At 40.0% G+C, this 12,017-nt stretch overlaps 1 protein-coding gene across 3 annotated transcripts in view; it reads right to left on the bottom strand.

Moving 5' to 3' along the window:
• KIAA1549 (KIAA1549 ortholog) overlaps positions 1-12,017 on the bottom strand; it is a 146,361-nt gene that overhangs the window by 71,288 nt on the left and 63,056 nt on the right. For all 3 annotated transcript variants that reach the window (XR_008617313.1, XM_028489705.2, XM_055084809.1), the window contains 5 exons: positions 11,347-11,524; positions 9,398-9,528; positions 7,214-7,397; positions 6,029-6,088; positions 4,684-4,832 (listed from right to left, as the gene is read on the bottom strand). Coding sequence is in view for 2 of the 3 variants with exons in the window: in XM_028489705.2 (XP_028345506.1) it covers positions 4,684-4,832; positions 6,029-6,088; positions 7,214-7,397; positions 9,398-9,528; positions 11,347-11,524 (702 nt within the window). In the remaining variant the exon portion in view is untranslated. The remainder of the gene's footprint in view (positions 1-4,683; positions 4,833-6,028; positions 6,089-7,213; positions 7,398-9,397; positions 9,529-11,346; positions 11,525-12,017) is intronic.

Genomic DNA, 12,017 nt, shown 5'->3' with positions numbered 1-12,017 from the left:
ATTCAACACATTACTAGAAATCCTAGACAGAGCAATCAGGCAAGAAAAAGAAATAAAAGGCATCCAAATTGAAAAGGAAGAAGTAAAACCATCTCTCTTTGCAGATGACATGATCTTATATATAGAAAACCCTAAAGACTCCGCCAAAAAACTATCAAAATGAATAAGTGAATTCAGTAAAGTTGCAGGATATAAAATAAACATACAGAAATCAGTTGTATTTCTATACACTAACAACAAAGTATCTGAAAAAGAAACAAACAGTCCCACTCACAATAACCTCAAAAAAAATAAACTATTTAGAAATAAATTTAACCAAGGAGGTAAAGATCTGTATACTGAAATCTATTTTTTTACAGAAATAAACAATCCTAAAATTCATATGGAACCACTAAAGACCCTGGTGACTAAGGAGCCAAGAATACTCAACGGGGAAAAGATAGTCTCTTCAATAAATGTTGTTGGGAAAACTAGATATTCACATCCAAAAGAATGAAATTGGACACCATCTTACTCACAAAAATTAACTCCAAATGGAAACACCTAAAACCATAAAACTCCTACAAGAAAACATACAGCAAAAGCTCCTTGACATTCGTCTTGGCAATGATTTTTTGGATAAGACACCGAAAGCACAAGCAACAAAGCAAAAATCAGCAAATGGGACTACATCAAACTAAAAAGCTTCTGTACAGCAAGAGAAACAATCAACAAAATGACGAGGCAACCTATGAAATGGGAGAAAATATTTATAAATCATTATTTGATGAGGGGTTAATATCCAAAATATATTAAGGAACTCACATAACTCAATAGCAAAAAAAAAAAAAAATCTGAGTAACATATGGGCGTAGGATCTGAACAGACATTTTTCCAAAGATACAGAAATGGCCAACAGGTACATGAAAAGGTACTCAACATCACTAATCATCAGGAAAATGCAAATCAAAACCACAGTGAGATATCACCTCACACCTGTTAGAATGGCTATTATCAAAAGGACAGGAGATAAGTGGTAGTGAGGATGTAGAGAAAAGGGAACCCTCATGCACTGCTGGTGGAAATGTAAACTGGTACAGCCACTATGGAAAATAGTATGGAGGTTCCTCAAAAATTTAAAACTAGAACTAGCATATGGACCAACAATTCCACTTCTGGGATTTCCAAAGGAAATGAAATCACTATCTTGAAAAGGTATCTGCACCCCATGTGCACTGTAGCATTATTTACAACAGGCGGGACATGGAAAAAACCTAACTGTCCATCTATGGACAAATGGATAAAGAAAATGTGATATAATACATGATACATACCCAAACGTACACACACAATGGAATATTATTCATCCATAAAAAAGAAAATCCTGTCATTTGCAACTACATAGGATGAACCCTGAAGGCGTTATGCTAAGTGAAAAAAGTCCAACAGAAAAAGACAAATACTGTATGATCTCACATATATGTGGAATCTAAAAAAGCCAAACTCACAGAAAGAGTGTACTGGTGGTTGCCAGGGGCAGAGAGTAAGGGAAATGGATGATGGTGGTCAAAGGGGGTACACTTCCAGCCATAAAGTTCTGGGGATCTAAAGTACAGCATGGTGACTATAGTTAACAATACTGTATTACATACTTGAAAGCTGCTAAGAGAGTAGATCTTAAAAGTTCTCACACACACACACAAAAGATAACTATGTGAGCGATGGATATGTTATCTTATTGTGCTAATCATTTCACAATACATACATATATCAAATCATCACATTCTACACTTTAAACTTACACAATGTTATATGTCAATTACATCACAATCAAGCTGGAAAAAAATTTCATAAATTCATAATCTGCTGGGTCAAACAGTACTCTGATTTGTCCCAAAATTTATATCCCTCTGGTGTTAACAGTGAAGTACTCTTACATTAGTACTTCAGAATCTAGTACACTCGATATATCACTGTTTTGCATAAATATAGCTTTCTATTTTGTTGCTATTTCTCTTAGTAATATGCAACAACTTTATGGCCCCTTTTAGACTGCAGCAAAATGGTGGACTGACGTTCTGAGAGAAAGATCAACGATAACTCCAAGCCCTCTATTTTGTACACGTAATTTGAATGTTTGGTCTCTACATCTGCCATTGGCAAAATGCAGCTGCTACTTTTCTAGCCACATGTACAGAACTGTAATAGTGCCCTGTGCTCTGGACACAGCTGCTGGCCTCCTTCTTCACCGCTGGAAACTTCTGGCAGATCAACTATTTCATGATTTCATTGTGAACGCCTACTTCCAGATCATGTATAAAGATCCTTAACACAGGTCCAAACTCGCATCCCTGGAGAATCTGTTCTTTACAACTCTATATCTTGCTAATGGTTCACCTGTCCAGCCCTCTGTTTGCTGTTTCTAGGCTAGTTCCTTGACCACTTCTGCTCCCTAACCACCTACTTCTTTCCCTGGAACCGTGCTGCAGTGGTTAATTTTTATTAGCCTTCAGAATGGAATACTATAAAGGGCTACTGAAAAGCAATAGATTATATCCACCTGTCCCTCTACCTACATGCCCATTTATTCCATTTTAAAGGTCTGATAAGTTTTAGAAATGCTTCTTCTTGCAGAAACCATATACCCAAATATCCAGTGGTAGCCACCTTGGGTAAAGATTCTAGGGACTTCCCTGATGGTTCAGTGGCTAAGACTCCACGCTCCGAAAGCAGGGGGCCCGGGTTAGATCCCTGGTCAGGGAACGAGATCCCACATGCCACAACTAAGACTCAACACAGCCAAATAAATAAATTTTTTTTTTTAATTCTATAAGCTTCTCCAATCTGAAAGTAACAGTCACTAAAATCTAATCCCAGCATCCTTTCTAGATGACTTCTTATCAGATTCATATCTAGAATCCATAAAACCATGGTATAATGGAGTCATCATTTGGGGCAACATTTTCAATTTCATTTTTAAAAATATTTTCTGATTAAAATCACGTGTTCACTATACAAACTATATGCTCAGTGAAGAAATTTTGAAAAACATGATAAATAACTATAAAGAATAAAACAAAAATCACCTGAAATTCAATCAAACAAAGAAAATCATTGTAAGCATTTTGGCATATTTCCTCCTGTTATTTTTTTCATGATTTGTATATTAATATTTGGATATACTGTACACATTCTTTTGTAGCCTCTCTTCACTTGAGCTTCACTTCCTATATTCCCTCACTAATTAAAAAAAAAAAAGATAATGGGATTTTCCAAAATATAAAGATTTCACTACAATTTTTTTGCCCATTCTCCAATTGCTGGACATTTAGGTTGCTCCAATACTTTCACTTTTACACATTGTGTTTTGATGAAGAGTCCTGTACTGTTGTACATAAATTCTTATCTACATCTTCGTGCTTGGACATTCTAAAGGGGAAGAGACGTAGGGCACGGTTTCTAAGCAATCCATCAGATGGCACCGTTAGTCTGGAATGGCTTGGTTAACTTCCATGAATCCCGCATTTCTATCTCAGGGAACTTGCAGAACTAATCAGGCATCTCATTCTGTAGTTTTATGGTACTCTATAACTGCTTTATGTGCATAAATTAACCTCCACCCAGACCTTGAGCTCTGTGAAGCCAGAGCTGCTAAATAAAGCAAGGCTTTTATCATTCATTTTCATTTTTATTCTTAGCTTTATAGGTGTTTAATATTGCTCTCAATTTTTTTAATGAGTTTTTATATTTCCCTATATTCTACTGCATCCGGCAAAGGAACTATTTTAGAAACCTAACAACCACCTTTCTGGGAGAGAAAATAAAGAGCAACACTTACAGGGGAAAACTTGGTAAAAGGGTTGAGGGATGATGATGATGTCAGCTCTCCACAAGCTGCCCAGCTCCCCTACCCAGTGTCAGCTTCACATCTCTCTCTCTAAAGCCTCTAACCCACCAACCTCCCCACCCCTGCACACCAGGGTTTCACCCTGGCTTCCTGTCTCTGAAACGCCATAGCTCTAAACATCCCCTTTTCCTAGCTCTACAAGTCAGCATTTGGTAAAGAAAAAAATCCAAAATAACATAATTCACATGGAGATGGGAAGAAATTACAGCCCAACCTCCAGCTCTCTCTGAGTGTGGTGTGAATTTTTAAAGGGGTCACTTTGGGATTCAAATGAATCTGTCATTTGTAACTTTCTGCCAGTTTACATAGTGAAGGCAATTTGGGTAACATGAGACGAGCAGGGCTGGCAGGAGGCAGAGAGGACAGAGTGCCAGAAGAGAGGGCAGAACATTTTCCTCTTTCCGGCCTCTCAAGGTCTCTTCCAGCTGAGCGATTTGTCTCTATGACGCTATCAATAATGCTTACCATTCCATAAAACTGACTACATTTTTGGTAATTAAAAAACTACTCTTTGAAAAATCAGGTCATCCAATGGTATGGCAACCTACTTATATATTCTTTTGCTGTGGTCCCCACAAGGCCATTTGCTGTAAGGACCCTTACTAAACACTCGGGAAACATCTGTCTAGACTCCAGTGGAACTGAAATGCTGACACATTCAGTGCCTGCCTATGATAGCAATCAGTCTATTTAGCAGCATTTTCTCCTGGCATTTTCCATCTGCGTGAAAATACAGCCCATTTTTAGACGGCTCTCTCTCCTTCCCCTCCCCACTCCTTTGGCCTTCTTCTTCTTACCTGTACCATGCTGTTCCCGGCAGCGATGGTAGCCCTTCTCCACATCCGCCTTCTGGTGGAAACTTCGCTGAGCAGCTGGGCCAGTTTGCGCTCCATCTCGGCTTGAAACACTTCATTCTGGAGCTGCTTCTCAACAACACCCAGGAGGACTACATTTAAGGTGAAACACACACAGGCCCCCAAACAAGTTGGCAGTGGAGAGAAAAGGATGTGTGCACAAGAGAAATTAACACAGGATTACTATAAAATGCCAGTTCCCAGAGAGGAGACATTAAAAGGGGAAAGAGGCAAGCTGAACGGGGTGCGGGAGAGTCCAGGGAGGGTAGCCCACGGGTCTTATCTCTAAAGTTTACGAAGACCGGTGGCCAGAAGTCCCAGGAGCTCAGCGGTGCAGGAGCTTTGGAGCTCAGAGCTCCTACACAAGATCAAACGTTTTGTCTGCACTTATTTCAGAACTTCTGGAAATGGTTTGAGTTCATATCTTATCTTGACTCAAAATTTCGACTCATTAACCGACTCGAGATAAGGAGGCCTGTCTTCAGACATCTAGATTATCTAAACAGACAACAGCTTGTCAGCCTTTACAGGAGAAAAAAGCTTGTGCTTTCCAGCCAGAACTGGCTCAAATCCCCTTTGAGATAGGACCACCGGCAAGTCACTTAACCACTATGAAAATTATCTGGAAAATAAGGCCACTGTACCATGCAGAGAGGTGGGGCCTTTATATGCGATGTTGTATGTGAAGCAGCGAGAGCTGGCAGGGTCCGGGAACCTGTCAGTGGTGACTATCCCCATTCTACAAGTCTCCTCCCCACGACCAGCTGCTTACTCACTGTGCTGCTTACATGCTGGGTACCCGCTGAGCATCCAACTATCTTTTACACCTCTGCATACCAAGTTAGAAAGCCTTTATTTGCAACGCCATAGCTGTAAATATCTGACCCAGGCCCACAAGACTTTAAAACATGCTTCTTACTGGCTCACCAAGTTACCTTATTTGTCCTTATAAAACCAGACATATGAGGCTTTTAGGGAAAAAAAGAGATCCTTGCTTCAGAACCTTGTCCTATTCTGGTCAGAAGATTGGCAATTCCTGTTAGACTTTGCCCTGAACTTGATGTATGCATTTTAAAGAAAGCCAATCCTTTTTGTGTCGTAACTCAGTGGGACACGTTCCCACAGCCAAATTTGAATCCCTTTCTCATTCATTCTTTGCCAAGAATCTAAGGTACATTTTGCCCTGAATTTAGGACTCAGAAACAGGAAAGGCAGTATCCTTCTCAATACTCCCCCACAGACTTCTCACTCTTACAGTTCCCAAAAACATTACGTAAGTCAAACATACCTGTTCTTACCCAAGAGGACTTCAACAACTGCGATAAGTTAAGCTGTGGGTACTGGAAGGCTATAAAAAGGAAAGGGTGAGAAAGGGAGAAAGATACGTAAAAATCCTGTTTGCAACAGTAAGAAAGGTGAGTGTTCTAGGGAGCGCTGGGTAAGTCACAGCACACTGCCTCTCCTATACTAATTAGCTCTGCCTGTGGAAGAACAAAGTGCCAGGCTGGGGGGAAGGCAGGGTCAGTGGGAGGGTCCTGAGCACCTTAGTCTCCGGGAGAAAGAGGGAGAAAAAGAAAGAAAGGGCTTACTCAAGTAACACGATGGGACACTACTTCACAGAGAGCTCACCCATAAGCTCCCCTTGAAATGTCATGGTTCCAGAGCAATGACTTTTTCACACCGTGCACCTCAGAGCCCTGGAATTTCCCAGCAATGACTCAGGCAGGGTAAAGTGACAATCTTCTATCTATCACTGAAAGTTGCTATTTGTACATAACAATTCTACCCCTGTCTACTTTTGCATTTTACACGTTATTCCTTTCCATTTAATTAACAGTACATGAAAATACGACAAGAATCATTAAACCACCTGGCTGCTCCATTCTGAAAAAGAATTTGATATCGTTTTTGCCTGACTTCAACTCTGGAATCTGCTGTATTTGGGGTGGAATCTACTGTATTTTAAACGTTTTGAAGTAAACGTTTCCCCTACCTCCAATCCATTTGTACTGCGAATTAAATCGCTTCCACCAGGAAGGAAGGTTTTGTTTGTTTTCATTTCTGCTTCTCTCTTCTCTTTAAGTGTACACACAGTGAACCTCTCACTCCTCCTGGTGTACAGTTTTATGGGTTTTGACAAATGCATGGACGTGTGGAACCACCACCACAATAAAAATACAAGACATTCTCATCACCCACCCGAAAACTGCTTTCCTCGCATCCTTCACCCCTGGAAAGCGCAAATCTGTCCTCGGTCTCTCTGGTTTCACCTTTTCCAGAACCGGTATAATCTTTGATAGTGCCCCTGGCTCTCTAAAGAGAATAATAAAGCAAGCCCAGTGGGAGAGGAGGCTTCTGGAGGCCCAACCTGGCAGGATCTGAGAAGCTCCCATTTATATTCCAGATTTCTGTTAGCTATTTCTGCGAGTACACAAAGTACTCGCAGCCGCGTCCCCAGGAGAGCAGCACTCACGTTCAGCAACCTGCAGCACTGGGTATCCCAGGTAGAAACTGAACTCCACCGCACTCAAGTTCCTTAGCATTTCGCTCACTTCAGACCCATTCAGAAACCCCTGAGAGCCTCTGACAGCAAAGACGATGTTCACTGGGCCCCGGCGAGGAGCCAGCCTTGAAGACCCCACGGTGATATTCAAGATCTGAAAGAAAGAAATCAGAATAAGCTTCTAAAATAAATCTAAATGTCTAGCCAAAAGCCTGGCTATGATTCTGCTCTCACAATTTCCCTCACCAAGTTTTTTTTTAAAGGAGCATTTTTAAAGGAAGAGTAACTGCCTTCACAACCTGGTTCCCTTTTGTAATACTCTCAGACCCTTAGTTTATTGAAAATGTTTTTTACATTAAGTGGGGAACTGAGCACATGTATTCATAGTCCCTCCCCTTTTCTTTCCCACCCCAAATCCCACTGAAATAACAACAAGATGAACAGAGGGGAATAAATCCACAACAGCACTGAGAATGGAAGAAAACCAGAGGTTCTGTCAAATTACTCAAAGACGGAGAGAGGGTGGGATCATGTTGATACACACCAGAACGGAGGGAACCGAGACCCCAAACAAACACAGGCACAGACCACAGTAGACTGAGAGTGGTCTCCCTCAGGGGCCCCAGGAGGCCTCCACGGCAGAGAGCTGCAGGAGCTGAGACTAGGCTGGACTAGGGCCCGTGATCCGGGTCACTAATTAAACACTGAGTGCCAACAGCTGAGTCGGTTGTCTCCCTCCCTTCTCCCTTCCAACTTCACACCCAGGCCAACTCAGAAGTGCTAGCAGCTCCACCTTCACCCCAGGAGCCCGAAGAACTACTGCCTGAGGAAGATGAGCTCCCTGCCTGAGAGGACCGAGGACCCACTGTGGTGTGGCCCCCTAGGCAGCAAGGTGCGTGGAGTTAACCGCAGTGCACACAAGAGACAAAGAAAGAAAGAGTGAAAGAAAGAGCAGCTCTGCCATGAAACACACTAACTCACTCCATCCCCAGGGTACAACCTCCTCATCTCGCACAGCGGGCAGGGGTGCCCACGCTGCCTGTCCGTGACCACACATTGCCTGGTACCCAGGGCTCCAATGAATCCTCCCATCAGGAGACAAAGCTTATGTAGACACAGACTCTACAGCTGAAGTGGAAAGATGAACAAGGTGCCAAAACTAACCACCTGCTTTCTCATTCCTAGAGACAGCCACCAATGGTCTACAGGTGATTACAGAAACCTAACAGCACCAAAGTGAAGGACCAAGATCAACAGAGAACAATGGCAAAGAATGCAGAGAAAACAGAGACAACTTAGTACCTGGACGACAACATATTAAAAATACTAATTAATGTCTCCAGAAACTTTCAAGGAAATACTGTATCATCATTCAAGATAAGCCTGCATCATAACAGGAAAGGCTGCAATGAAAAAAGAGCAAATAAAAATGAAAAAACAATGATGGCAAAAAGAAAATTCAATAGAGGGATTGAATAACATACTGAACACATCTGAAGACTAAATTAATAACTTAGAGGAGAAGGTTTAGAAATCTGTAAAAATAGGGAATTTTAAAAAGAAATGGAAAAAATAAGAAATATGGAGGGTGAATCCAGGACCACCAAAATCTACTTAAAATGAATTTGAGAAAGAGAGAACAAAGAATATGGAGGGATAAATATCAAAGAAATGTAAAAACATCAGCAGTTTCCACGTAATACATACGAAACCTATCCTTTGATTAGTAGCTATATTCTGTTCTTAGAGTGAAGAACTGAATTTCATGGTATTTCATGAAACAAAATTCCATAACATGAAACACTAGTATATTTAGGCATTTCCCCCATTGGATATTTAAGTTGATACTTAAAGTTGATATTTAAGCTCTTTTCTGGAACATTCTTGCATTTCCTACATAGGCTCATCTCTCTTCAGCTCACCATATCTGAACTCCCTGGTTATTGGCTCCTCTCCAATGTTCAAATATACTTAGCCTATTCATGCTCTGTGGACTCGATGCCATGGAAAGAGATGATTTCTAATCCATGTGAACTAAATCTCCTCTGCTGGAGGGAATCAGTAAGAGTTAAGTGTGTCTTAAACAAACCATTAGGAAACTAGTTCCTCTTTAAAAGATAAAGCATCTTGTTCTGCATTCAATGCTATTCTCACCTGCACTGTGAGGTTATACGTCCCCTGGTGGTGTTTTCTCACTTCAGAGAGAGCTATCATCAGGCCTTTCTCGATGCGCTGGGTGAAGTTGCAGAAGCCCGTATCCACACTCTGAGGCACAAACTGCAGTACTGAAAAGAAGGACAGTATCACAGTCCCATGAACAAGGTGTTTCTTTAGTATTAAGTAACGAGGAGAGGGACAAAATAGTGTGTAAATCAATGAACTCTGATCCCTAGTACAGGATTAAGTACTATGATGTGTTACTATTTTTTAACTGAGGTATAGTTGATGTACATTATTATATAAGTTTCAGGTGTATAACACAGTGATTCACAATTTTTAAAGGTTATACTCCATCCATAGTTATTATAAAATATTGGCTATATTCCCTGTATTGTACAATATATTCTTGAAGCTTATTTATTTTATACATAGTAGTTAATCCCCTACCCCTATATTGCCCCTCCGCCCTTGCCTCTCTCCACTGGTAACCACTAGTTTGTTCTCTATATCTATGAGTCTGTTTCTTTTTTGTTATATTCACTAGCTTGTTTTATTTTTTAGATTCCACATATAAGTGATATCATACAGTATTTGTCTTTGTCTGACATATTTCACTTAGTATAATACACTCTAAGTCCATCCATGTTGCTACAAATGGCAAAATTTTCATTCTTTTTTTATGGCTGAGTAGTAATCCCATTGTGTGTGTGTGTGTGTACACCACATCTTCTTTATCCATTCATCTGTTGAGGGGCACTTGGGTTGCTTCCATGTCTTGCCAACTATAAATAATGCTGCTATGAACACTGGGGTGCATGTATCTTTTCAAATTAGTGTTTTCTTTTTTTTTTTGGATACATACCCAAGAGTGGAACTGCTGGATCATATGGTAGTTCTATTTTTAGTTTTTTGAGAAACCTTCATTCTGTTTTCCATAGTAGCTGCACCAATTTACATTCCTACCAACAGTGTATGACGGTCTATGATGTGTTATTTATATGTATCATATCATGGAAATGCAGAAAGCCAACTGTACCAAATGACTACACATAAGGTGAAGGTGACTTGTATCATTTTAAAATGGAAAAATACCTAAGATAATAATTGGAGCATCAAAAGATGCAACACTGAAACATTTCAAATGGAAATAAATTCATTAGAGATGAATTCTTAAGTATTTATGGGTGAAATGACATGATACCTGGTATTGTTTTAAAACACTCTAGCTTCCTCAAAAAAAGTTTGTGTGAGATAGCTGAAACAAAATTGGGAAAATGTTGATAATTTTTAAAGTTTGTACGGGCATAGGTGGGCTAAATATGGTATTCTCTCTACTTTTGTATATGTTTAAGAACGTCCATAATAAAAAGTTAAATGAGGGGACTTCCCTGGCGGTCCAGCAGTTAAGACTCCACGCTTCCGCTGAAGGGGGCATGGGTTGGATCCCTGGTCGGGGAACTAAGATGCCACATGCCGTGCAGCACGGCCAAAAAAAAAGTTAAATGACATTAAGGAATCACTGTTAATTTTAGGGGGTGTGATAATGATATTGTGGACAGATGTATGTGTATGCATGCATGTGTATATGTTATGTGTGTGTGTACATATGTTTAATAATCTTATCTTTTAGAGGCATAGGCTGAAATATTTATGAATGAGACGACATGATGCCATATCAAAATAACATGAGAGGAGGGAGTGTCGATGGGGGTGTAGATGTAACAGAAGTGGCTAGGAGTTGAAAATTGTTGAAGCCATACAGTGAGTAACTGGGAGTGCATTAAACTATTCTTTGTACTTTTGTATGTGCTGGAAATTCTCCATAATTATGAAGTTTTCGGAAATTTAAATTTTAACATAATCCTCCCCAAATTATTTTGAAACACAAAAAATAAAGTGAAATTCTATTTACAAATCAAAACAACTATGCTCAATTTTCTTACCCGTTTGAACTTGGAACCTGGACTCTGGCATAAGGAAGGAGGGTTTCACAGCCAAGATTAAAGGAGTCTGGTCACGAACAAGTTTACTATTTATAAGCACATTTATGACTGATATTGCTGTGTAAACGAAGGGACCAGATGTTACCAGAAAAGTGAAGTCAGCGAACAGTTCATAAACCTGTGAAAAATAAAAAATGCAAAAGATGGTAATTATCAAATTTGAGGGTACCATAATTCAAACTTAAAAGAAATCATACTGAGTAGAAAAATAATAAAGTTAAAAAAATAAATAGTTTTAAATGAAGGGGTACTGCTTCAGAGATAATTAAAATTTTATTTTAGTTATGCCTCTTACATATCTGTCAACTTTCTCAAAAACAGCACAAAATTACAAGAGCAAGGACAGTGAAAAAGAAGTCAATAATATGAACTGAATAAGGAACTAAGGAGAATTCAAGGTGTTTTACTGTACTTCGCCCCCATAAAAAGGAGCACTTACTCTACTAAGTAGAGCTGTCCAAAAGAAACATGTGAGCCACATATGCAATTTTTAAATTTCTAGTGGCCACATTAAAAAAAATAAAAAGAAACAGGTGAGGGGGCTTCCCTGGTGGCGCGGTGGTTGCGCGTCCGCCTGCCGATGCAGGGGAGCCGGGTTCGCGCCCCGGTCC

The sequence above is a fragment of the Physeter macrocephalus genome, chromosome 5, assembly GCF_002837175.3.
Source record: "Physeter macrocephalus isolate SW-GA chromosome 5, ASM283717v5, whole genome shotgun sequence".
Taxonomy (NCBI): domain Eukaryota; kingdom Metazoa; phylum Chordata; class Mammalia; order Artiodactyla; family Physeteridae; genus Physeter; species Physeter macrocephalus.
This window is presented reverse-complemented; position numbering and strand designations above follow the sequence as displayed.